This window comes from Sphaerodactylus townsendi, linkage group LG08 (assembly GCF_021028975.2).
Source record: "Sphaerodactylus townsendi isolate TG3544 linkage group LG08, MPM_Stown_v2.3, whole genome shotgun sequence".
NCBI classification, from domain to species: Eukaryota; Metazoa; Chordata; class Lepidosauria; order Squamata; family Sphaerodactylidae; genus Sphaerodactylus; species Sphaerodactylus townsendi.
In genome coordinates, this window is record NC_059432.1 from 52,200,801 (window position 1) to 52,228,341 (window position 27,541).

The following is a 27,541-nucleotide window of genomic DNA, read 5'->3' on the forward strand; positions in this document are numbered from 1 at the left end:
GCACAGCTGTGAGTGACGTGATCATATCCCCTGACTGCAGTCTTTCGTTTGCTAGTTACTTGCTCCATTGGGGTCATCATCAAATCCATTGTGCTCAGCAGCATATCAGGCAACAAGTGTTCTCCAGCATTTTCAGTCTTGGGCAAGTGTTTCAGCACCTTCCCATGCAATATTCAGTGCCTTCAGGTCTTGCTTGAATGTTCTCCAGGTGTTTTGGGGGTGTCCTTGCTGTCATTTGGCATCCACCTAATTGCTGTCTCCATGTGAAAAATTGCCATTCTCCATGCAAAAAATGTGGCCAACCAAGTCAAATTCTGTGTACAACGATATGGAGTTTGCACATGCCGTTCCTTCAGAGCACCTCTTCGTTAGTGATGTGGTCATAATATTGGATCTTCAGGATTCTGCATAGGCACTTCTGTTCAAAGACGTCGAGCCTGTTGTTGATACTTGTTGATGCCTTCCAGGTCTCACTAGCACTTCACAATGGATGTGAATAAGCGGAGATTGGTCTTTAGGGCAATAGTTGGTGAGTACCAGATCTTGTTCATTATCTGAAAAACAGCTGCAGCCTTCCCAATGCAGCATCTGACATCTGCCTCTGCATCTCCATTCTGGGAGATCACACTACCCAAGTAGGTGAACCTCTCCACTTTCTCTAGCTGCTGTGATGCAATCATGATTCCCTGTGTTCGGGCTGTGGAGCTAACATACACGATCTTTGATTTATCAGTGCTTACCCTGAGACCAATTTTGCCCGCTTCTCTATCCACATCAGTCATCCTGCGCTGCAGCTTTGATCATCTTCCTCAAGCAGAGTGATGTCATCAGCAAAATCCAAGTTTCCAAGGTGGTCTTGATCAGGCCAGTGCATGCCATTGCCAGAGCGTGTTCCAGTTCTCCACAAGATGTAGTCAAGGGCATCAAGGAAGAGAAGTGGAGACAATGCAACCTTGTCTGACCCCAGTGGTGATTTCAAAGAAGTCTGTGCAGCCATTGTCTGTCTTGAAGCAATAGCTGGATTGTAGGTACAAGTCTTTGAAGATGGTGATGAAGGCTGCTGGTAGTACGAACGCAGGATCGGCCAAAGGGACTCTGTGTTGTTGCAAAAAGCTTTCTTGAAGTTGATGGCTAGTGGGTGTCGATATTCAATCCATTGCTATGATGTTTTGGAGGGTGAAGATTTGTTTGGGATCAATGATCTATTTTCCCTTTTGCTTTCTGCAAGTATTTTCCTTTCCATCTGAACCCTTCTCTAATTCCTGGGCGCAGGGACTTTGGATGAAGTAACATTTGAACTTCTATGCAGCTCTTCATTTGACAGGTACTAAAAGCTACAATTCCCATGATAGAATACAAAAAGAAACATGTACCAGCAGAGATTTTTCAGAAAGCAGGTGAGTTCTTTCCAACCACTCACCAAAAGAGCTCAGTTACTGAACCACTTCTGAATTGAACTGACAGGAGTTCGCTATTAGAAACCACTGTGTATAAGATGATGATTTAAAAAGAAGCATCAAGAATATTTATTATGGTTATTATTACAATGAAGCATTGTGTTAAAGTTCACTGGAGTTTTGTTGAACCCCCACATTCAGAAATAGATTTCTAGCCATAAATTCATAACATCTGTTGCCAGTATATTCAAGTATTCCATGTGACTACTGTTATGTATTTCCAAGGGTGATGAGACAGATCTCATCTCTGTTCTATTTCAGTAGCCTAGGGGAAATGTAATATGTTCCCAAGTGAATAATTGAGCCAACAAAAGTGAAGCATAACTTTCTACAGAGTACACTATGCTATCTCCACAGCCAAGTCACTGCAGTCAAATTCTTCCTCCTCCTCTTCTTGTTCATCTTCAATAAAATCAATAAATTCGTATTCATCTCGTGCACCTAAAATAGAAAATATGACCTTTTAAAATTATGTTTAAAAATTTAGGCAACAATTATATTTTCTAGCCACATTAATAACTGTGCTTCAAAAATTTTCAAGGAAAACTAAAGTTTTAAAAAAAATTGAGTTAGTTTTGGCCAATTTCTGTTAGACATTCTAAAGTGTAATCAGTACTTGCAATTTCAGTTGCAGTAGCAAACAACTTAAGAGATGTAAGCCAGTGCTAACATCATAAAATTAAGTATTATCAGCATTTGTAGGAGACTGGGGTTATGTCTATAGACCCTGCTTCCCTCATCCATGCACATAAAAACTGTACATACATGGATTTTGTCAATTACAGGGTACAGATAGCACATAAAGATCCCAAGCACTTACAAGTAGTTTATGTATAGACCAGGGATCCCCAATGAGGTGCCTGTGGGTGCCATGGCACCCACCAACACTTTTTCTGGTACTCATCAAGTGTTTTTAGGAAGTGAGTGGGGCCAGGTAGGGCTTTTGCCCAGCCAGGCTTCTAACTGAATCCAATCAAATTGGAGATTTGATTAGCTGTGCAGCTTTGAAAAAATGTTGGCAGCAACTGCCAACCCAGCAAAAGGATCTACACCATGTTTTGGAATGTAAGCTATGGCAATCATTTGGTGGCTGACTCTATCCCCTATGGCAACCGTTTTCAGTAGCCATTTTGCTGCTGTACCCACCTATGTTGTGTCAGAATTCCAAATGTGCCTGCAGGTTCCAAAAGGTTGGGGACCTTTGACATAAACTTTGGGAATATTTGTGTGATGAATGGCAGTTAGGAGAGAGCTTGTTGTCTTGATACCATTCTCTCCTAACACACTAACTGGACCTAATTTAACAACATTTGCAAGGGAGTTGTTTGATTGGGACGACATCTGGCCCTGCTGCCCAAATAGAGAAAAAACAAGGAGGCGAATCTTGAGGAATTATGTGAGATGGAAATTCCTTCTACATTGCTGGTCATATTGTCTCCGCTTTTCTCTGTTAGCTACTTCTCACGTTTGCTTACCTTTGCTCCCCACCACCACCACCACCGTTGGCCAGAATTGCTTAGTAACCAAAATCAGCAGCTATTTCAGGTCACAGTTTGAGATTTCAGTTACCATTCAAGGTTTCTTGGAAAACCCAAAATGGCTGCTGAGATCTTATATACTGCAAGATCTCAGCTGCCATTTGATAATGCTTACCAACCTGATACAACATCACTGAGGCCCCTATTTGAGATAGATAATTGTGTTAAATTTTGTCTGATACAGTAAACCCTTCACAGGATTGTTGTAAGGGCAACATGGAGAAGAACTCCAAACTTACAAATTAAAATTTCAACATCGTTTCACAGAAAAGCTGCAAGATCAGCTAAGAATATAAAAGTAGTTTCTTCACACTCCATTTGATTGATACCACTAGATTAACAGTTTGCTAGAAAAATGTTGTATTTTAACAGAAAAGATATTAGACTGACAGTACACTTTAGTGACAAATGTAATCCTTGTTTTCTGCAAGTGCTTATTTATAGTCTTTTGATTCCCCTTCCTCCTTGCAGAGCAATTTCAATCACCCTTTTCCCAGTCTTTTTCATTCAATTCATTAAAACATTGAAAACAAAGTAAGAAAGGGTTTTTACATAGTATTCCATTCTTGCCCAGTTCTTCCTCTATAGCAAGAAGGCGGTTGTATTTGGTCACCCTCTCACCACGTGAGAGACCCCCCAACTTGATAAACCTGGTTCCAAGTCCAACAGCCTGTGATAAAAAATGAAAATTATCATCAATCATTGAAGAAATTAAAATATTTATCACTAGTTAATAAATGTAGTGTCTTAGACGCTAAAGCATAACTATACATCGACCTATGCATTCATTTCCTATTGCTGCAAAGTTCAGCTATAAATTACACTTTAGTTTTTAACGTTGCAATTGCAGGAAGTCTTATTCATATAATAGATTAAGATTTGGTGTCCTGATTATCATTTACCTGTGTTTCTCTGATTTCTACTAGTAACTCTGTAAACAGTTAAGAGAATACTGAAAAAGAGCAAAATTATGGAGTGTCAAAAAGTCCAGTTATAAGAGAAAGGAAAGGTTGGAACAAGGAATGCACATAACACAGGACTTTGAGAAAGAAAAGGCTATGATGGGAAAGATAGGGCAGAAGAGAGTCGGATGGGGGTGAGAATGAGGGGGTTAAGAAGGGTTGCACATTGTGAACAGAAGGAAGAGGGTAAATCCATTATGGAGTACTCAAGAAGCCATAGAGTCAGCAAGAACCTGTGCAGAGTAATGTATGTGTGGGAGAGGACTAAAATCATACACTGATTCTAAATGTGGTCATGTTTTTAGTGACATATCTCCTGTGTAATTATACTTTTTTAAAAAAAGAGACAAACATTAGTCCATTAAGCCCTGTTATATAAAATGGACAGCCAGTGTGGTGTAGTGATTACGACTATTGGACTCCAATCTGGAGAACTGGGTTCAATTCCATTCTCACTCCTCTACAGGAAGCCTGCTGAGTGACCTTAGGTCAATCACAGTTCTCTCAGAACTCTCTCCTCTGACTGAAGGCAAGCAATGGCAAACCACCTCCAAATGTCTCTTGTATTGAAAACCCCACAGAGTTGCCATAAGTCATTTATGACTTGACAGCACTGTCCTCCACCACTACATATAAAAGATAGTTAATGATCTGCGTTGTGAATATAAATCTATCTTGGCTACACATATTGATTGTAGGACAATATAAGCAGTATCTGAGCTATTGAATGGATTTTAGTACTTACAAGGTCCACAAGACTGTCATCAGAAGACTCTCCATCTGAGCTTCCGAATACAGAAACATATTTCAGACCTATGCATGATGGACAAGGATGCTTGATTAGTTTTGTCTTCATTCTTTAGGACTCTGTCTTTTCGGACAGTAACAATGCAATACAGATTGGATGGGGGAAGCTGCATTTTGTCCAAAGATAGCACAGCAAAGGTAGCACAGTGCAGCCTCCAAAGAGGTTCTGGGTGGTCTAGGCAGGAGGAAAATTCTAAATCCCTCTTGCTGGCCCAAGAACCCCAAAGAGGAAACAGACTAATGCCACTGTATTCATGGAATAAGTTTGAGCATCACACTGGGGGTGTCCCCAGCTTGAAAGGCCAGTAGAACGTGATTAAAGTTGGCTCCACCTCCGGGAATGACCCCAGAATGCCCCCAGCCATGCGAGCCTACAACTTTAGGCCAGAGCAGCTCTGCAGGGTTCAGCCACTTCTGGTTGGGCACCATAGAGCTTTGTTGCACCCATCTGCTTCCCAGTTTGTCCTCCCCACCAGCATAACCGCCAAGAGCTGATTCCCCACCCCATCCCATATTGAGCTGTAAACAACTTTGCATGGGGTGACTACTATGAAACTTTTTCTTTCACTTTATTAAATGCACTGGTCACAATCAATATTCTGTTAAGCCTGTTTATGATCCTCAGTGTAAACAGAAACAATAAATGTGAGTCTTGCCTTCTAGCAATGAATCTTTTCTAGCACATTCTAGCATTTCTATAGCATGGATTAGGATTTCTGATATATAATTCTAAACTGTCTTCCTTGCATAGAAGCTGGTTTTTCTTTGTAGGTGAAAACACTCCCCCAACTGGTACAAGTGAAATTCTGAAGCTTACTGTTCAATTAGTTTAGCAGTTTTGTTACATGCTGAAGACTCCTAAAATGTCCATGGAAATATATAACAGAAACTAATAGTACAAGAGACGCCCAGTCAATTAGGCACTCACTATAAAGAACTGAGCTGAAATACTCTGTTAAGAATGTATTTCATATATTTGGAATTTGAACCTCTAACTCTATTATCAAGCCATGATGAAAGTCAATTTTGTCTAATAAGCACTTCTAACATTCACAATTACTGTATTTAAATATAAAATGTTACATACTTTTACTGATTGCATAGTCAAATCTACAGCATGCTCTGCATTTTCAAATTCAATTTTCTCTTCTACTCACCATCTAAAAGCTTGGTCGTTTCTAAAAGGTCAGAAATTTTAGTTTCATTGTTGTATTTAACAACAAGACCACTGCATTTTGGTACATTCTTCTTTTGGCCATCTAGATGTTTAGATATACTCCTGCATGCATGTTCTGCGAAAAGGTAGCATTTTGATCCCAGATTACTACATAAATTCTCCCACTGTTGGGCGTCCTATATAGATAACAAAAGTAACTGATTAGCCTTTGAAAGGTTTATGTAACCAAATACAAGATAGTGACATGAACTGTAAAAGGAAGATGGGATAGTTCTTCACAGAAAATATTACATATAGTAGCGTATAGGAAATACAATATAATAGTGCATAACAATCTGTTAACAGCAGGATTTTGCCCTTTGGTAGAAAACAGTTCTATTGAGATTAGCAGAACTGGACTCATAGATTGTACAAAACTTCCATCATAGTTTAGAAAGGGAAATATCCTGTGCATTACAAATATGTTTTCTGATGCTTTATCCTTTGTAAAATAACAAACGTGCGGATCCATGCAATTAAATTAACAAAGTTGGAATGAAGTCATTTCTTTTTTCCAAACCTGATGGGCAACAGTTACATTTAAATATACTTGGATACAGAAAACAACAAGCAAAACAGAGTTTGTGGGAAATAGCTTTGTCAATGCGCCTTCCACTGTAGCTCCCTTCCTAGTGGCTGAAACAAGGAATGGATACACATCTGCGCAACACTGTTCCCTGCCTCTTTTACAGTCAAGTTACATCTACATGTAAAGTTTTGAATCCCATATCTCTCTGCCATCATTTACTGGTACTGAATTTTTAAATCCATTTTGCCCAATATAACCAAATATGCATTGCATATAACAACATTAACACTTGCTGCTGGCTTTGCACAGTGATACTCCACTGTCAGCCACTTCTGCTATGTGATGCCCACCTACCTTTTATCACTGATAGGCCTTCTCACTGGCTATGCATTTAGCCTACCTTGCCCTTTCTCAGACTCTCATATTCACACATTTAGTGTTCCTTGACCTGTGCCTTTATTATATCATATTGCCAGGCTTTTTCAACCTACCTTCCCCAAATGGGCCCAACATGGCTTCTAAAAAGTATATTTTATAATATAAAATATCTAATATTCTACAATAGCAGAAACCATGAAAAGAAATGTTATCCCAGGCAAGCAAGATAAAACATACCATCATGTAAATCTCAAATGTGGCTTCAGCTTTTTTTTTTCAAAGTATTACTTTCAAAGTTTAAACATCTTCCAAGATTCTTTCATTTTAAGGAGCTGCTCAAATAACAACCTTGATTAACAGGCCAAGTCTGTGACCTGGGATGGGAGCACACTGGGGAAGATGCTGGTCCCACAGCCTTGGTGCTGACAGCAAGTGCCCTTTGGAGGCAAGGGCCCCTCAGCTCAGCTGGCGGCAGCAGGTGGCCTGATAGGGGCACGGGAACCCAAGTGGGCCTGTTTGTGCTCTTGCTCCACAGGTCACCCCATCCCTCCCTTACTTAGCTGGGCTGTGGCTGGGCCCTTCCCCTCATTTGGCTCTGGCTCTTATTTAAAAACTACATTTTTAAAAAGGCTCTTACCTCTTTCCTCAAAGGATCAATTAAAGCTACAATAGAGGGGAATTTATTAATTAGGTTCACATACATATCCACCATTTCATCAGGGTTCTTGAGTGTTCCAAACAACACATCGTATTTTCCCTTATTCTAGAATAAACAAAAAACATGCATGGGAAAGGTAAACTTACTTTCAAATTTGAGGCTAAGGCAGTTAAGGATGAGATTCAGGTTATAGTAGACACTGAGGTCATGATGGCATCATGAGACATTTGTGTGAATGAAGGGATTTGTCTTTCTTACAATTCCTGCTGTTTACAGTACACACCCACTTGAAATATACTTACTGGGCGAAAACAGGTAACTGATCAGAAGTAAACAAGTAAGCTACCAAAATACTGAAAACAAGACTTACATAGTCCATTAGTTCATGAGCAGCGCAATTTATTCCCAAGTACAGATCTGTTCCTAATTCCAAGCCAATGTTTGTGCAAGCCATTTGAATCAAAGTCAGTGGTTGTTCAAGAGTATCATTCCCTGTTACTATGCAGCCTAAATGAGAGGATCTTTTAGTAACAGGAGGCTGTAAATAAATAAAAAATAATGTTGCTATCAATATACATGCGTTCATGTACAACAGACTGCCGACCTCAGCACAAATCCCAGCACTATCCTGCCATCAGACTCCTCACACAGAGTTTGGTTACAACACTGTACAACAAACCTGCCAGTTGGAGGTTCATTCCCCTCAAAATTGTTTTATAGATCATTTCATTGTATCATTTTTTTCTGTGTATCAGTTGCATATAATTTATTAAACCCCACATGAATTTAGCCAGTTGTGTTAGGGTTCCCAGCTGAGATATGGATGTGGAAGAAGTCTAAGTAAGACTTGAACCTATAAAGACAGGCTGTGGCTTAGTGGTAGATATCAGCTTGCATGAAGAAGGTCCTAATTCAATCCATGGTACTTCTGGTTAAAATAGAATCAGGAAGTAGGTAACAAAGTAAGACCTCCACCTAAGTTCTTAGAAAGCCACTGCCAATTAGAGTAGAAAATGTTGACCTTGATGGATCATGGTCTGACTTGGTATAAAGTGGCTTGATGTGTGCCACTTCATAGCTGCTCAAATACAACTAATCTTTTGAGGTGTTGTATGGTTTCCGGGCTGTATGGCTTTGTTCTACCGTGTTTCCCCGAAAATAAGCCCAATCATGATTTTTCAGGATTTTTGGAGGAGGCTTAAAATAAAAGTCCTATTCCAAAAATAAGCCCTCCTGGTAGTTACAGATTAGGATGGTGTGATCCAGCAGGGTGCTCCCTGCCAATTTTTATTTATTTATTTATTTATTTATTTATTTATTTATTTATTCATTCATTCATTCATTCATTCATTCATTCCACTTTTATACCGCCCTCCCCCAAAGGGCTCAGGGCGGTTTACAACATAATTACAGGCAAGTGGATAAACAGGATAAAATGCTAAAAATTAATACCAGTTAAAATGCAGCGCTCCAAATCCATAAATATTTAAAACAGATGGCGTTCAACCATTAACTCCTCTAACTCTGAGAGGGGATCAGCGGATCTCAGTTGTTAATGGGCACCTATCAGCAGCCGGCCTCCCCAAAAGCCCGGCGGAATAACTTGGTCTTACAGGCCCTGCGGAATTCATTTAGGTCCCGCAGGGCCCGGACAGCTGGAGGAAGAGCATTCCACCAGGCAGGGGCCAGGGCCGTAAAAGCCCTGGCCCTAGTGGAGGCCAGCCGCATCATAGAGGGGGCGGGGATCTCCAGTAGCTTGGCCTCTGCCGAGCACAGAGACCGACATGGGACATATGAGGATGCAGCTTGGATCACACATGACCTGGTAGCAACAGGGCTGCCAAGAGCCCGCCTTAATGAATTGTGAAGGTACCATATTTCCCCTAAATTAAGTCCTACCCCGAAAATAAGCCCTAATGCATCTTTTGGTGCAAAAGTTAATACAAGACCCTGTCTTATTTTCAGGGAAACACAGTAGTAGTATTTTCTCCTGATGTTCCACCTGCATCTGTGGCTGACATCTTCAAAGCATCTTCTGAAGATGCCAGCCACAGTTGCAGGCAAAACATCAGGAGAAAATACTACTAGAACATGACCATACAGCCCGGAAACCACACAACAGCCCAGTGATTCTGACTGTGAAAGCCTCCAACAATACAACTATTTACTGAAATAATTATTTTCCACCTTTCTCCCTGAAAATGTTTATTCACACTCTGTACACCCACATATAGGTACAGTAAACTTTTCCTACCCTTCTTCCTTGTTAACTCATTTTCCATCTGTATATAAACCTTTTTTCCCATGTCATATAGAAATTAGAAACTCTATATATAATTATCATAGATGTCTGCTTTTGATGATATTACTGATACCTGAATTTCTAGACCATTACAGGCTAGCTACCCTAAGCAACAGGATCTAAAAGGCAAACTTGCATAACCAGTTTAATCACTAAGCTTGAATCTGAATAAATGTCGTCAATAAGACAGTTCTGATTTCAAAACATCCAACCCTATCCAAGTAGAACTAGTAAAAAGTGCAGCTGAAAAGAAATTGAACTGGCAAGACCACTCCATGGAATGCAGTACTGTTAATTATGCCAAACAGGGACATAGTATTTGTCTGAAGTCTTATGCATCATTAACAAAGCGTTATGTTCTATTTTTTTTAGTTTCACAAAGGCAATAATCACTAATCCCACTTCCTTTTCTCTTCTCAGCCAACCACCAATCTTTTATCTATCTCCCATATTCAGCTACATTTACTTATTCTTTTTATTTTCTCCACAATAGGGACTCAAAGTGGCTTAAATCATTCTCTTCTATTTTATTCTCACAACTACCCTGTGAGGTAAGTTACTCTGTGTATCACTAGCCCAAGGTAACCAAGAAATAGTAAGTGTCCCAGATCCTAAACTCTAATTACTATACCATTTGTGGTTGGCTGCTGTTGAACAGTAGCAAACAGCTAGGTCTAAATGAGTCACATAAGTTAGAAGGTAGAAAGGTGCTTGGTGGTTGCTGCCAGGTATGATCCCACGAGTCTTCTCTCAAAGGCCAAAACAGCTGAGATAAGTGTCCTGCCCCTTCCCCATTACCTTTTCCTGACAGAGGCTTGAAGGTTGACAATATTGTTGGAGTTGCCTAGCAATGGCCACTGAGGGTATTTGTCTCTAAAAGCCTCAGGTACTGCCTCTATTATGTTCAACTGCAATATATATATATATTAAAGATTTTCAATTCCTGGGGCTTTTTTACAGTTTTTAATCTATCTTGTCTATTCATGGCTCCAATCCCTAGATTTAAACATCTACGCATTAAGCCATATTGAGTATTAGGCCGTTTCCGCACGGCCATGCTCGGGGGGTGCGTCGGCAAATATGACGCCAACGCACCCCCCTGGGACCATTCGCACGAATGGTCCTGGTAGGGGCAGGGAAGACGGCGCAGTGCTGCGCCATGGCCTGAATGCCTTACCGTCCCTCCGACGCGTTGCCCAGGCCAGGGAACACGACCCCCTGCCCTGCGCGACAGCTCTGGAGTCACAGGGCAGGGGGGGCGTGTCCCCTGGCCTGGGCAACGCGCCGGAAGGTCGGAGGCACGGTAAGGCGTTCGGGAAAGGGGGGGATGGTGCCTTCCAGCCGCGGAAGCCGCTGTTTCCGAAATACCTCGCCCAGGGAGTGAAGTTCAGAAACAGCGGCTTCGCGCCACTCGGGGGTTGCGAGGCCGCCACTGCTGCAATGCACTGTGTGCGAACCCCTCCCCAGGGACGCTGTTTTTAGCGTTCCTGGGTTGCTGTATTCCGCCCGTGCGGAAACAGCCTTAGATAGACTAATATATACCAACACATTACTTGGCCAATAAACAATTTATTATTCCATTAGCTGTGTTACGCAGTAAGAAGGCATTAATTGTATTTCTTACAGGAGCTTTTTTCCCTGCATCTCGTACAGCAGACTTTTTACTTTCTGTTGAAGGACTAGGTTGCTGCAAAAGTTAAAAAAATAATTAGAATAACTGTGAGTATTTTTAAAGCTAACTAGATTTTGGATGAAAAACGTTAAGAACATTATGTAAAGCAGTACTGAGAATATGCAAGCATAATTATTTTATGTACAATCCAACAGAAAGGTGAACAATAATTGCCAACGTACAACAGAATTTCACACTCTCAATATTAGAAATACCATTACTGATTTTGTAAGAAAGTGGTTTGTGTACCCTGCATGTGTAATCAAGTATAGGTATAATATAAAATCACAGAAGCAATCTCCAAAAACCTCTTTAAAGAGAACATCTAGCACTTCTCCTTCTAATAGGCATGTGGCCATCAGGTTTTTTAAACAAAGCAAGCAGATTTGGGGAGCTTCCCAGATATGCAGAAAAAAAATATTAGTTTAGAAATTAGATTTTTAAAAAAACCTAGCCCGCCAATCACTGGATTGGTGTCCAGGAGGCTTGGGACTTTGAAGGTAATTGTGCACTGGTTAAAGAGGGGGGAGGTAGCCAGAAGAAGGGAGAAAACTTTGTTTGCTTGACAACTTACACTGTCTTAGGCTCATTCCGCACATGCAGAATAATGCACTTTCAAACTGCTTTCAGTGCTCTTTGAAGCTGTGCGGAACAGCAAAATCCACTTGCAAACAGTTGTGAAAGTGGTTTGAAAATGCATTATTTTGCGTGTGCAGAAGAGGCCTTAGAGAGAGAGATTTAGAGTTGGGTAATAAATGCTGAAATATACAACCTTTATCCTAATTTCTCCCTCCTTCTCTATCAGTCCAGAATTCTAAATCTTTAAGTGCTCTGCCAACTTTCAAATGTGAAGAGTATGTACAGGAGGATTAATTCTTTTGATCCAAATTAGCTATCCTGCCCAGTTGCTCTTTAAACTGTGAAAGGAATAGAGCCAGTTATAATTTATACAGTATCCTGTGATAGGGGAGGGGTGAAAATTTAAAGTATGTATGTATAAATAAATAAATAAATAAATAAATAAATAAATAAATAAATAAATGCCAAAAGATGAGGTGGACAATTCCCAACCCCAATTTTCTGCCTCCTAGGTGACTGATGTAGCAAATGGAGGGAAATCGAAGTCATGCCTTGCATAACTAATGCTAAGGGCTACATCAGAAAGAGCAGCTGTACTATAGCAAAAAAACTATTGTGAGTCAGAAATAGTTGAGCAGCAAACTATACAAATCTAGACCATAAGCTCATCAGTTTTAATTCAACTACAACGCACACACAGAACTTCCCCACTATTATCCCTTTGCAATTCCTTGCAGGTCTTTAGTTTGCTGTCTTTTAAACAATTGCCAACTAAAGCTCTGTCAGGCCTAATTTTGGCAATAAATTCTGTAGAGGACCACAGAAAAGGTGTCAATATTCCAGACAGCTGATTTTTAAAAAATCCAAATAGGGATGACTCTAAACAAGACTTCTCCAACAGACTGGTAGAGTTGTGTTAACAATTAATTTGAATGCTGTCTTACCCCTTTACACATTGGTTCCAGCAACTTCATTATTTGCTTGTGAATATCCAAAGACCTTTCTACACCCTGTAAAATTAGAAGAATTCTTCAAACCAGTGCATTTTTTCCATTTAAAAAGTCTGTTTTAAAAACATTTTTTTTTATTTTTGCAAATTTTAACAAGTACATCACACATATCTATGTTAGCCTGATATTCACCTGACTCACTGCTTTATTGTTCTTCCATGTTCTTTCAGCAATATTATACTCCTGGCATTTATATATCCTTTAAAATGCACTCAGTTTAATCTGATAGGTGGCAGACTATGTATCTACAAAAATCCAGTTTCCATTCAAAGTTTCTTATCAAATCAGTGCATTCATAGACATTAATTTTAGAAGATAAATACTTGGATTCCACAGTAAATCTCTGCCAACAGAATGCATTTCCACCAGTATAACAGAACTTCCTTACCTCCTTTCTCACTGCATGCAAAAATGCTTCAAAAATGCTGTTCCTTGGGGCAGAAGGAACCCCAAAGAATAGCATGAGGTTCAAGTCAGAGGTTTGCAGTAGGACAGTCAATCCTCTTTCATTAAAATAACTATACCATAGGAACCAGCATTAAGTCTTTCAATTACATTCACCAACTTTGCCCATTTTGTGTACCTGCACTGTACATCAGACAACTGGGGGAGGGTGGTATAAAAATCTAACAATAAATTAAAAAAAACACTGCTAAATCTTTCCATTATTGCCATCATTTCCTCATGCTACTTGGAACATTCTCTGCATCAGGTTCTGTTGAAATGAAGGGAACTGACTGAATGTAAGAATGACTGCTTCTCTACTATACTCATAGATCAATAGTTTTGTTAGAGGAACAGCTCTGGCCCTGTACTCCAGTGGAAGAAAACAGGTACAAGTATGTGGACTTAGTTTGTGGCCCAAATAAGCAGTTGTTACCTCTTAAAGGTAAGGGTAAATCCACTGTGCAAGCACTGGGTCATTACTAGGCTTGGAGCTTCGAGTTAAACAAATACCAGATTGGGCCCAAATCCGGATGAATTCGGGCACATTCGGGCAAAAATTGGCCAAATATGAACGAATTCAAATGCAAGGTATTTGGGGTTTTTTTTGGTATTTTCGATGGTTTTTCCATCTCAGCCTGCAGGGGCACATTTTTAAAGCTAGCGGCACCAAAATTTCAGGGTATCATCCCATCCCTCATTGTTTCCTATGGGAGTTAAAAGGAAATGGGGCTACCCTTTGAGGGTTCATAATTTTGGCCCCCCCCAAATCAAACTTTCCCAAACTCAGATGGTATCATCAGGACAGTTTCCGGATGATACCATGAAATTTTGGTGCCGCTAGCTTTAAAAATGTGCCACTAGCTTTATAATGCACCCCTGACAGGATACCCCAAGAAATTTGCCCAGATTTTCTGCTTTGCAGTGCCTTGACTCCAATGTAGCCAATGGGGAATTTCTGAGTGAGTAAGCAGGCTGCACATTTTTATCCCCAGCAAGCTCAGTGCTCATTTTATTGACCTGGGAAAGATGACTTTTTACCAGGTAGCTACAATATAAGTACAGTATTTCAATATTGCATTTATTGTGATGAAACCAGTAGCAAACAGTACTTGTTTAACTGTTAACCAGGCTGGAGGTATAAACATCACTTCTTTCATTAGATTTAGTTTTCCAGGTGATGATTTTCCAGAACTCAAAAGTGTTATCATTGGCAAGGGCATAATCAGTTCCTTAGGCAGATCCTAAAATGGAAAAAAAACAAGGTGGTATGTTTAATGTTTACTCTGTAAATTCACAAACTGATAGTAACATTCCACTGAGGTTTCCTTCTTGTACAGACAACAGAAGTGATTCAAGACTTAATAATATTGTAATATGAGCCATAATCAAAGAAGAAATTAAGCCTAAAGATTGCTGTTTGGATCTCGTTTTTGAATGCAGGCTACTTTCATTGAGAATAGGAAAATGTAGAGCTGACATAATTCTAACATTTACCAGTGGTGAAAAGGTACAACAGGAGACAAGAAGTCATACCTTTTCAGAAGCACTATCATTTCATTAGTATGAAACAGAGATTGGTCGATATGTCATTAAAGCATATAGATGCTGGAAATATAAATTAATGAAATACATAACCTCATGGTAATTTCACTGAAATTAAATTGAAAAGAATTAGACCAGTTTAAAAATTGTAAGTATTGTATAATTTGAAACTGGTTATGAATTTGTTGGTAATACAACATGAAAACATACTCAGAATAAAGATTCCTACAGATTGCAAATCTAAGCATTCATCTGTCTGACAGAACTCTCTTGAGTGGGGTTCTTGGGCAACTATGACAGAGCAAAAAATCAAAATCATGACATGTACCTGATTGTGTTTGATTGAAGCAATCTGCAAGTACAAAGGCATGTCACTAGTAGTTGCAGCAGCCTTCGCAACAGCAAGAGATATACACCCAATAGCCATGCTACCCTTAATTACTGGTTCAGCAGGTTCTTCTGGGGGGACTGTATTCTCCACAACAGATATCCTTTTCCCTGAGAATAAGAAAAATATTTCACTTGTTACATTACTACAACAGGTACAAGTAAAATGTTAACAATTTATTTCTTGATCCTGTGAAGTGAAAGGAAATTAAGAGATAATAATGATTCTCCATATTCTGAAGAAATCAGATTGGGGTTAAAGAAACTGTGCAAAGTGACTCAATGATGTCTTCTTCACTTGGTCCTATAACTTTGTCCGTACAGATATTAGGATGGGACCTCTTCTTTGTAGATAGTTAGTCGCTTATAAATGACTGCATTCCAGTCAATCAAATATGCCTGGGCGGCAATGCGGACCGGTCTGAGCCAAGTCCGTCAATTCAATTTCCAAAAATAAACGGGTTGCGCTATTGTAACCGTTTTCGATAAATTCTTCTTCAGATTATAATTAATTCTCCAGTTTAAATCGGGATAATCGTTCAAGGTGACTTATTCACATCCATTCAGCTTCTCTTCATCGATTTCCCTCAGAAGGGAAGCTGAATGGATGTGAATAAGTCACCTTGAACGATTATCCCAATTTAAACTGGAGAATTAATTATAATCTGAAGAAGAATTTATCGAAAACGGTTACAATAGCGCAACCCGTTTATTTTTGGAAATTGAATTGATGGACTTGGCTCAGACTGGTCCGCATTGCCGCCCAGGCATATTTGATTGACTGGAATGCAGTACATGCAGTCATTTATAAGCGACTAACTATCTACAAAGAAGAGGTCCCATCCTAATATCTGTACGGACAAAGTTATAGGACCAAGTAAAGAAGAAGACATCATTGAGTCACTTTGTACATATTGTATGGTGATGTTACATGTGTAGCATTGTAAGAGTTTAGGCTCTGATGCTGTTTGCACTTTTCACTGGTTGCACTTTATGTATTGCACCTTATATGTGGGCTAAATGCAATTGATAAAATAGCGGTTGATGCAGCGCGCTAGTTGTCTGTGTAGTCGTGAACGTTGCATTCATTGAGAAATTTATACTTTGTTAAAGAAACTATCCAACAATAGATGCTTTGAGGGTTTCTTTTTTAATTTTGTTAAAAAAAGTCCTTACATATAATACCACTTTCTTTAGCTGTTTTCCTAACAATAATGCCCTACATTTTCAGCTTTAACTTCTTATGTTCTTCAATACAACTGTCTGACATTTCAAACTATACAGAAGATCGAAGAACTCTTCCCTTTTTCTTAATTTTTGCATTATGTCCCTTATCTTCTAGCAGCATCCTTTGATCCAGACTTTCCAAATGACTCTTTAAGTGCACAAAACTCAAAATCCAAGGAAGATTTTGAAAATTACTCTGTTCCCATTTAACCACCTTCGTAATGGGTAGATTTTTATAGCAAAGAACTTGGCAATCATCAGCTCCCACTGTGACAGTTACATCCTCAAATCCTTATCAACCAATGATTTACTTTGATTCCCAAATAGGAACCAGTGTCTTGAAAATCTGGCGCTAGTTGAAAATCTGACCTGTAATCCAAGCACTTGTACAGAAATAAATGTTGCCAAGAGCAATTATGGAACACTATCTAGAAACACCACTAAAGATCCCTTTAATTCGAAGCACATCAGATATGTAAACTTCCTTATGCCCAGAATGCACAGTTAAAGGTAAAATGGATGAGATCAAATAAGGATATGTTCTCCAAGAACCCTCAGAACTTAGTTTAATTCTCCATAAAATGAAAAGTTCTCCTCTTGGGAATCAGCAACACTTCTTGCTTAAACTGAAGCTCCTTCAATCCAATAACCAAATGTATTGACAGCACTCTCCACCTCCACCTCCAAGAAATCAATTACTGTACAGTGGAACCTCAGTTTTCATTGCCTTCGGTTTTCGTCGGTTTCAGTTTTCATTGTTTTTTTCAGTGAAAAAATTGTCTCGGTTTTCATTGATTTGCAGTAAGGTGCAGGGGGTTGTGGAGAAAAATCAGCCGAACAAAGCTGTTGCAGGCCATGTCTGCAACTTGTTTAATGACAATGTCTTGCCCCATTTCAGACAAATCTCAAAGGGGCATCAGAAACAGACTTCTTTGAACAGCTTTCTGGTGTGACATTGGTCCACTGGCTCTGAAGCTGGTCCTGGTGTTATTGTTTGTTTCTGTTTTCAGCATTAAACACTATGTTTATTCACCAAAATGTGTCTTTGGTATGTTTTTTGGAGTGCCTAGAACGGATTAATTGGATTTACATTGATTCCTATGGAGAAGTTTGCCTCAGTTTTCATCAGTTTCGGTTTTCATCGATTCTTTTTGGATGGATTACCAATGAAAAAAGGGGTTCCGCTGTACTAAAATTAAACTGTATGATATGTAATGTAAAGGAATCAATACAAGTTCTGCTTTGGCAATTGTTGCTCTTCTTGCTCAGACTCCCGCACCAAAACTGCTCCCTACTGGCTAAACAAGCCTCTGAAAGGCAGGAAAAGGGAGCAGAGAGCAAAAGTTGTCTCTCTTGATCAGCCAGGGCGACAGTCTCTGCTGACTATCTCTAGACTGCATCTCCTCAGTAACTCAGGAGGAGGGGGTAAGATGAATTGTCAAAAACTTACAATTATCCTGTTTCACCCTGTAATAATTCTCTAATTTTTGGGATGTCGCAGAAACCATAGAAGGTTTCAGCCATAGCTCATTCAACATTTCTAAAAACCCACCCAACATAAGAAAAGCCACTACATCCACTGACTCCACATAAACATAAGACAAGGTCTTACCACTGGGTCCTTGCACTGTAGTAGCTACATTTATTTCTAGCTCATGAGCAATTTTCATCATCTGCTCCCAAAAAAGTCTTAAATCCTCCGAAGGAAATACTGCTGGTGCCTCTATCTCATTTTCGTCTGGTGACACATCTGATACTGTGTCGGATCCATGTTCGAATTTGACTAAACTCTCCTTCTTTTCATTAGCTTTGAATATCACTCACTAACAACACTAGGCCATCCCACTTTCACTGGCTGTTCTAAGCCTCTTGGTTATGATATCGGACAGAATACGGAACAGTTGATGGAACAGCAGCTGCAGCAAATTCTTCTTCAGCAAACCTGCAACCTCTGAACCAGATCTTTGCACAGTTGGTTCCACTGCAGGTTCATCCAATAGCAGGTAATAAAGAATGAAATTATGGTGTCCTAGGAATAGGGGAAGTCACCTGAACCATGTCCTCCAAACTCCTCTTAGGACTCTTCCCCTTCTCCTTATGCATAAAAATTTGCTTTTCAGATGGAGCTTCAGACTGACTACCCCATACCGACAGCTTCTTCCCCTCCTGATCTGAGCTGATCTGTAACCAGATGATCCTGATCTGACCAACTGTCCTCCTTTCATTAGTACATCCACTGCTGATAAAAGTTTTTTCATACAGAGATGCCTTTAGCTTAGAGGACCTATCTGCCTTCACTTTGCAAGCGGGCACATTATGATCTTCACCCAAACACAAAAGACACCAGGTGTAAATCAGTTCTTGTCATCTTAACCCCTCCTGGGCATACTTTTTAAACAGCCCTTGCTGTGCCATGACTGCCTACCTGCAAAACTACCACCTACACCAGGAGTGGCAGAATCAAGCAGTCAACTGTAAAGTGAAGCACCTCTCCCTATCGTAATGAAGAAGGAATTGAGGGAGAGGGCATCAGACCATTGGTCAGGTGACCATTGGGAGGAAATATGCATGAGACCAATAACAGTTAGAGTGCCCCCTGGAGTTGGAAGCTTGAAATCTCACTGAAACTGGCCTGCATCAGATGCAGTCCCAATGTGGGAATACACAGAAGACTGAAGATGAACAAAAGAACAATCTTGTGGCATCTTTAAAACTGACATCTTTCTTGTATTTGCATCTGACAAAGAGGCCTCAAGCCCACAAAACCTTACGTTACAATGGATGTGTTATGCACCACCAAGTTCTTCTTTTGTATTATAACAAATGCTACTATCCCACCGGAATTTGTTTCCATGATTAACAGTGCCATCCTAAGAACACTTTACTGGGAGTAACTCCAAGTAGGAGTCGGAAGACTAGTCAATTGAGCCTGTTTTGAGAAAAGCATTGTTAGGACTGCATGGCAAGGTCCTTAAGAGATACTGACATAAGTGAGGCAGTAAAGGCAAACAAAAGGGGGGTGGGGTGGAGAGTTGAGATCATCCTCCCATCAGACTATCTCTACTTGAGATCATGAAATCCAGCTTGCAATATGATGTGAGAAGCAGAAGCAGACCCTGGGCTGCTCAGATCTCTGTTTCTGCCTTCCACGGGTATGTTTCCAAAAGAAGAAAAAATGTGGTATCATATTCCTAAAAGAGACAGTGTCATCTTCAATAAAAAGAAATTCTAACATATTACCTTGTTTTGCTTGTTTCTTTTTTCCAGAAGGTCCTGTGACAGGTGTAGAAGGAGGAAACACTACTTCCTGGGGTTCTTTCTCTTTCTCTTTTTCCTTTTCCACTTCCCTTATTTTTTCTTCCTCTTTTTCTTCTTCTGCTTTCTTTCTGAAATATTCTCTATGGCAAAAGGAAATGGCAAAATGACAGGTTGCTCTACAAACCTTTGATTATAAAATCAGGGCCAGAAGGGCTCCTGGTTCACAAAAGAACTACTGGGAAATAACATATTAGGGTAGCAGCGTTATTGTTTTCATTTTGCAGCTATAAATAATTATATAAATTAAATTAAATATGTAATACATACATACATGCATACATGCATATACATACATTTGTATCACATGCTTAGCCCTGTTTGAAGGTAATAAATTTTTTTGTCTGAAGGTTAGGGGCTCCAGACCTGATGCATGAAGGAATGACGAATCAAAGTCCCAAACACAGCTGAAGCACTGCCACTGGAGTTCTCCCTTGTAGAACTACTTTTCAACAAACTTTCCCAGCCCACTACCACCACTGCTAGAAAAGCAGCCACTTTTTCAGGTCACTGCATGGACGACTTTGGTTGGCTGTACGATCAGAACAGTTGCTGTATTTACAAAGGATATAGCGAGTAGATATTTGTCAGGGATAAATTCCAGCCAACTGAAGACAAGCCAAGAACATTGAACCAAACTCTTAGGTTATGTTTGTCCAAACAACTCTGCAACAAATTGTATGCAATCTTTTCTGAATTGTGATTTTAACATGTCGTGTTATAAACGAAGCTTGTGGTGCTAAGGAGTTAAGTAAAATGACTGGAGTCTAGGGCAGTCTCTTCCCGTGTTAAACTCTTACTCCTACTTCCTGTAGATTTCTTGTGGAAACCCACCTGTGTAAACTCTGGTGGAAAATATCTCAAATTAGTTGTCCCCTCTCATTAAGCAAGGTCTGTCCTCACTAATTCCCCATTCTAAAAAAGGGACAGATCCCCTTTTTGGGTAACAGAAGGATAATATAAATGGAATAAAATCATTTTAAAAAATAATAAATGACCAGAATCAGGCCTCTACTGCTTCTCTGAATGGAGTTTCCACAAGGAAACTATAGATGTCATATGGTTGCAAATTCACATGGCATGGTTGATGTAATGTGTAGTTTGGACCTCACTTCTTGGGATTGTCTCTTTTAACCATTTCTTTTCCCTACTGAGAAGACCGCAGAATAGCGATTGGTGTCCTGCTGGTATCTGAGGTTTAGTTTTAGGTGTGAATTCTTAAAAAATGTCAAATCACTGGGTAATAAACAGAATAAATACAGGTACATACCCTAGCAGCTCATCAACTTTGTTCTGATCAGTAGGTTGAAGGCCATTGAGCAGTTCATCCAATGATGCATTTATCCATTCAATTGCTATATTTACTGATTCATGTCTTTCCTTTTCATCAGCATCCACTGCTTCTGAGGAAGCGTTTTCAAGAATTTCAGCATGAGAAGAGATTATGCTGGAACAAATGCTCTGCAGAACATTTTTAAGGAAAGGCTTATCACTGAGATTTCAAATAATAAATTATTTTCTGCTAAAGGTTTATTTAAACTTTATTACTGATGTATACTTTTTCCTTCCACAAGTATAATAAACTCTTCCCATATAAAGTATTTTACCAAGTTATTCAATGAATTACTATAGTGAATCCAGCTACTTCACAATAGCTTGTTTGAATTTATTTAGCTCATATTCCTCTTTGTCAGTATAAGCACTGATGCTTATGTCAATTTTTAAATAACAGAAATGTCCACTGTCTAGTATGACTTATTTGTCTTCTGATTTTCTCTTAAATAAACCTGAATATTAATTTTTGAACAGGTGAAAGGCAAACACAAAAGATACAGCAATCTTAATTTTTCAATTCAGTCTCCTACTACAAGGCATTAATTCTTATAGAGGTGTGGACTGTGGTGGCAGATGAAACTCAAGATACATCCTTTTCACTTAATCCTTTAACAATACAAGAAAAAAAATTATTAGGTTAAGATACAGCAGGTAAAGAGGAGGTGTTTTCTAACTTGAAAGAGGAGAAAGGAGGATATAAATACCCATATAAATTCCACCTTCTTTGGGGCAGGTTGTTAAATAAAGAAAAAGAATAATTTTATTTTTAAATGTTTATTTCACTGTTTTAAACCATCAAACATCAGGAAAAGTACAGAAAAGAGGACAAAGAGCAAAGAAAGATTAGGACAGGAAAAAGAAGAGAGCAACTAACAGGCAAAAAAGAAATGAAGCCATTTTAAAGAACAAAGGAATGATTCCTTTACTGTGTTCAGCAGTTATGCTTGTTGTTCTTATAAGGTGAAGAAATGAGAATTCCAAATGGTTTTTGGGGTCATGCTTTTACAAACAATTGTCACTTGAATGATAAAAAGAGATGGCATTTAATGTGTGCAAATGAAATACACCTTTTTTGGTAGACAGAATTTAAATTCAAAGTAACCATAAAATATGATCTAATGATTAAAAACTGAAATGCATCTAATAAAAAACACATTTGAAATATGTCGCAGTGAAAAGCAAAAAAGGGTGTGTGTGTTTATCAATGCTAGTGGAAAATGCTGCCAACTATGGTGACCCTCATGGGCTTTTCAATGTAAGAGACGTTCAGAGGTGGTTTGCCATCTTCACAGCAATCTCCTATTCAAATACTTCTAAAGGCAGTACCTAGTTACAGCCTCATCTACACCACAGCTGGCCTTTTCTATGCTGGCAGCGACAGGGGCCCTGGGTTGATGGTGCAATGTTCAGTGCTATGTTCCAGAGACAGAAGGGGCAATGGCAGTCGCATGTCCGTGGGATCGTCCCTCCATTGGGATAAGTGCCCCAAGGAGGGAAAATCTTCCAGTACGGAAGCACACTGCTCCCAAGAACTGATTCAGCCCCGCTTTCCCACCCTATAGTTGGGGCTCTTAGCTTTCAAGATCCAATGAGATTAGGCTATCCTGGCTATGCAGATCAGGATACATGTATCAGTACAAAATTACAAATCTGATTTGCCTCAGTCTGGAAGCAGGTTAAAATTCACGTGTCAGACACTAAAATGCCAAATGGGATTCATGTGCTCAAGACACAGTAAATGTGAGATTCTAATGTAAGATAATTTAATTGGATAGGGTGGTATATTAAATCTGATAAATAAATAAATATTTGACAACATAAAACCAACAACAGGGATTTCCCCAACCATTAATAAGAATACAACATGAGATAAAAGATTTTGTAAAGCTTTCTTACAGGCAACCACCTCACAAAAAAACAGGAGGTACAGATGAAGGGCACACAGTCTATGATCCTGAGAGAATCAACTCGGTGAATCCAAGAGCAGCTCCAGAAGTTGGAATGGTACTTTTTGCCTACATCATATATGTTTCTTGTAAACACATCTCAGTACCCAGTGGGGAGAAAAGTGGAATGGAAATGTTTAATAATTAAATAAATGTGGCCCACAGCACCATGCAGTCTGGTTTTTTGATCATTAAAATATTGTGTAAAGAATTATTCCACCGTATTAATATCCACCTAAAATTGTGTTTCAATCTAGAAAAAAATTAATTTTACTACTGTTGTAAAAACAAATATCAAAATGGAAAATGAAACATTTTCATTTATTCCACTCATAATAAATATTAATAAAATATTTTAAACAGCATGCTTTATAGGCGATGTCAGCAATTTTTATCAGTTCACATAGCTCACTAGATAGATCAGTTAAGGGGCTGAATATTTTATACAAGCCACCAGATGAACATGCTTCATTCAGAAGCAAACTGCATCTCATACCTTATCATAGTTCATAATCCGGCAAGACACTTTCACTTCTAATGTTGGATGACCAGTCCCATCAATCACCTTTCTCCCAACTATTCTGCTTATCACTGGAGGTTTTGATAATTTGGAGAAGTAATTTGCCTGAAATACATGAACTGTTACAATTATATTTTATATATTTTAAAGCAGAGTATTTTATTAGTTAGCATTTCTGGTCCCTTAACAGTTTTATTTAAACAAAGTTGTAAAAATAGAAAAACAAAGTACAGAAGAGTAAAATCAGGAGTGTTATACCACCACTTCCCCCACAGTACACTAATGAATTACTTGAGTCATACATTAAGACCAAAAGCAAGCAAGAAAACAAGTTAATTGAGCATCTCTGTTCACCCAATATATTTCAAATACATATAGTTCCAAATAGCACTAGAAGTCTACTAATGAAAACAAACTGCATGTTTGTGTAAATGTTTAAACTGCTCTGACTGGACTTGTGGAAAACTTTCCCCGTTAGAGCCCGCCATGCCCATATGAGGCAAGCTGCACATGCCCATTAGTTAGCATGTAATCCTTTGTATACCTTTTCTGTGAAATTTACTAAGTTGCTCAATTATTTGAAAGGATTATTTGAAATCATACCAATTATTGAAAAAAAATCCTCAACCTACTTTTACAGTTTAATCCTGATGCAGCCCTCTTGGCTTCCATGTAACACCAAAAATACTATTTGAAAGTACATTAATAGAAGACTATGATTACATCCATTTATGTTTATTAACTAAAGGCAAAGATAATCATGGAACTGTGCCACAATCATCAATCCTATTGTCGAAGGCTTTCACGGCCGGCATCACTGTTGAAAGCCTGGTGGTTTCCGGGCTGTATGGCAGTGTTCTAGCAGCATTCTCTCCTGACATTTCGCCTGCATCTGTGCCTGGCATCTTCAGAGGATCCTCTGAAGATGCCAGCCACAGATGCAGGCGAAATGTCAGGAGAGAATGCTGCTAGAACATGGCCATACAGCACGGAAACCACACAGTACCCCATCATCAACCCTGCTAGTTTCTAGCATGCCATTTGGACTACAATCAGTACAGGGCTTGATCTGTTCTGTTAAGAGGCTTGCTGTTAACTGCATGTTTTTCTTTTTGGCACCAAAAGAGAGAAACCAACAACATAGTAGTACCTAATGCCAACAAAGTCCACTAGCAGGGTCTTATGGAATAATTAGGGTCATCTGAATTACTTCTAAAGTAAATGCTACAAGATACGTAAACATTTATTAATATTTTCTAGCCATCCTCTCTATTACTAATTACTTTAATGGCTTGTTTGATAGCAGACAGTGCACGCCAATCCTGAGCTTATTCATCTCCACAACAGCACTCTTAAGGGACTGTCAATAATTTTACATGAGGAATTAAGGCACCTAACACTTCAACAGAGGTTTTCATGTCGAGGTCCACAGTAGTTCCGCAGTTTTCTCTTTATTCTAGATCACCTTTTAACAGCATCCTTAAGACATATGTGAAACATTACTGAGCTAGGGCTAAGCTCACTTACATAGTATAATTTCAAGCACTTCCTTTCAACAATGCACATACAAATGTTCCAGGCTGGCAGCAGTTCTAACAATTAAACTTACATGGTCACAGCGTTTAATAGCCAGGAAAGGTCCACCTAAACTGCAGAATTTTACATGTCTACCATCTTCCGCCACCCCTTCCCAATATTCTTCTCCACTGCCTTATGTGTTTGTGCTATCATGTCACAGCTCATTTATGGTGACACCATAGGATTTTCAAGGCAAGAGATGTTTGGAAGTGGTTTGCCATTGCCTGCCTCTTCATGGTCTGAGAGTTCGAAGATAACTGTGAGTGGGCCCAAGGTCACCCAGCAGGCTTCATGTGGAGAAGTGAGAATTAAATCTGGTTCTTAACCACTACGTTACACTGGCTGCTTCTTCATTGCTAAGCGTATGTTTTTATCACTCTTCCCAGGTTGAAAGATTTTTAAAGCCCTGCTTTCAACAGCTGCCTGGATAATGAATGCTGTTTCCAGCCAAGTCATAAACATTATGATACCAAAGCAATGCCAACCTCCACAGTTCCCAATATCCCCAGTTATTCCCTTGTTGTGATATTTTTGAAGTACAGTTCATCATAGTTAAGACTGCATAAAATCCACATGGTTAAAGGTTTGTAACCTTTAGGTACTTTCATTAGTATCTCATTAACTTGATATAGCTCTGACCCAGATAGTCCAGGATGGCCTAATTTTATCATCGCTAAGAAGGGTACACCCTAGTTAATATTTGGATGGGAGACCATCAAGAAATACCTGGGTCACCACACAGAGGCAGGCAACAGCAAACCACCTCTGAACACCTCTTATCTTGAAAACCATATGGGGACTGCCATAAATCAACTTGATTTCTCCCCCCCCACCCCCGCCCCACAAAAAACCCCTTGATATACCTTCCATTACACTACAACCCATGCACCTCACACCCACTTCAGTCCTTTTTATGGTAAGGAATAAGCCTGTCGCTTGTTCACACAACATATCACTTTAAAAGCCCAATCCCATTAATATAGACTCAGGCGTCCCAGTGCATTCGCTTATAATTTATTTAAAAGCAAGCAATGCAACCCACGACTGCTAGGATCCTAACAGCAAACCCTACTGAAGTTGGACTGCTTCAGAACAGTCATGCAAGAAACTCTTCCGTTCATACAACTTCACATTTGAGAAAACTAACTCCCCGTTCCCATTCAAACAGAACCTGACCCCACTCCCTTTTGTCCCCAGTCCCACTGACACCTGTGCACTAGACAGCCTTGCTCTAGGGTCGGGAGTTTTTCCGAAGGACGCATGCGCATTTTGGTGCACTCGATGGGACACGTACCAGGTGCCCATAGAAATCTGGCGGGCGGAGGTAAAACATAGTGTTGAGCACCTCCTCCAGCCGCTGCGGAACTTCATTGTTCCGGTAATATTCTGCAGCTTGATGCTTAAGGTTGGTCAAGGCGCATCGCTGGCGCGGCGGTTGACTTTCCCTGGCATCCATAACAGACCAGGAGAAAATCCCAGCCCGTTGCTAGGACACAGGACCTCACTACCATGAGTTCCGCGTTCCGTATTCTCGCGATATTTGGCATTTAGTTGTAAAAACTCTTAGCATTCTCAGGGGGGATCGGATCGATGCTCTTTAGTGGTTATCTTGCCTTGAGGCATGCCTGAGAGCTCAGGAAAAGTCCCCGCCATGATTGATCTAGCCCAGGGGTCCCCAAACTACGCCCCAAGGGCCAGATCCGGCCCCCGAAAAACATTTATCCGCCCGCTGGGCCAGGCCAGGGCTTTCCTGCTCTCCGTCTCGTTTGCACCTGGGGGGCCGGTGGAAAAACAAACACAGGGGGGGCCAAGCGCGACTCCTCCCTTCCTTCGCCCGGACGCTTCAACTCCAAGCGCCTTTCCCGCTCACCTCTCTCCCTCCCAGCTTCCCGAGCTGCAGCTTGCAGCAATGAGGAAGGGAAGGCGGCGCTCCTCTGCCATCTTTTCCCTGCCTCGCTCTGCTCAGGCCTTCCCAGATCTGTGGGCAAGCAAGCGGCGTCTCTCCTGGAAAAACAGCCGGCAGAGGTGGAGGAAGCGGCGGCAGCGCCTCCTGCTGCATCGGTTCAGTGACAGAGGCCTGCTTGGTCAATCAGCCGCTGCAGCAGGAGCTGCTGCCGCCGCTTCCTCCACCTCTGC

The 27,541-nt window shown here is 40.0% G+C and overlaps 1 protein-coding gene across 4 annotated transcripts; it reads right to left on the minus strand.

Annotated features, from left to right (window-relative positions):
• Positions 1–1,502: 1,502 nt before the first annotated feature.
• Positions 1,503–27,494, minus strand: ENO4 (enolase 4). 4 transcript variants are annotated; one of them, XM_048506826.1, is made up of 14 exons: positions 27,276–27,493; positions 23,804–23,932; positions 21,297–21,487; positions 19,952–20,109; positions 15,426–15,595; positions 14,665–14,796; positions 13,043–13,108; positions 11,472–11,534; positions 7,916–8,083; positions 7,525–7,650; positions 5,922–6,117; positions 4,703–4,770; positions 3,548–3,665; positions 1,503–1,898 (listed from the first exon to the last, which is right to left on the minus strand). In XM_048506826.1, exons 1-14 carry the CDS (start codon positions 27,462–27,464, stop codon positions 1,798–1,800), a joined length of 1,875 nt encoding a protein of 624 aa, XP_048362783.1. In that variant the 5' UTR covers positions 27,465–27,493; the 3' UTR covers positions 1,503–1,797. The 4 variants fall into 4 exon arrangements, with proteins under 4 accessions (XP_048362783.1, XP_048362784.1, XP_048362786.1 ...); XM_048506827.1 differs by lacking the exon at positions 27,276–27,493 and adding an exon at positions 26,700–27,249; XM_048506829.1 differs by lacking the exon at positions 7,525–7,650 and having other exon boundaries at positions 27,276–27,494.
• Positions 27,495–27,541: the final 47 nt, after the last annotated feature.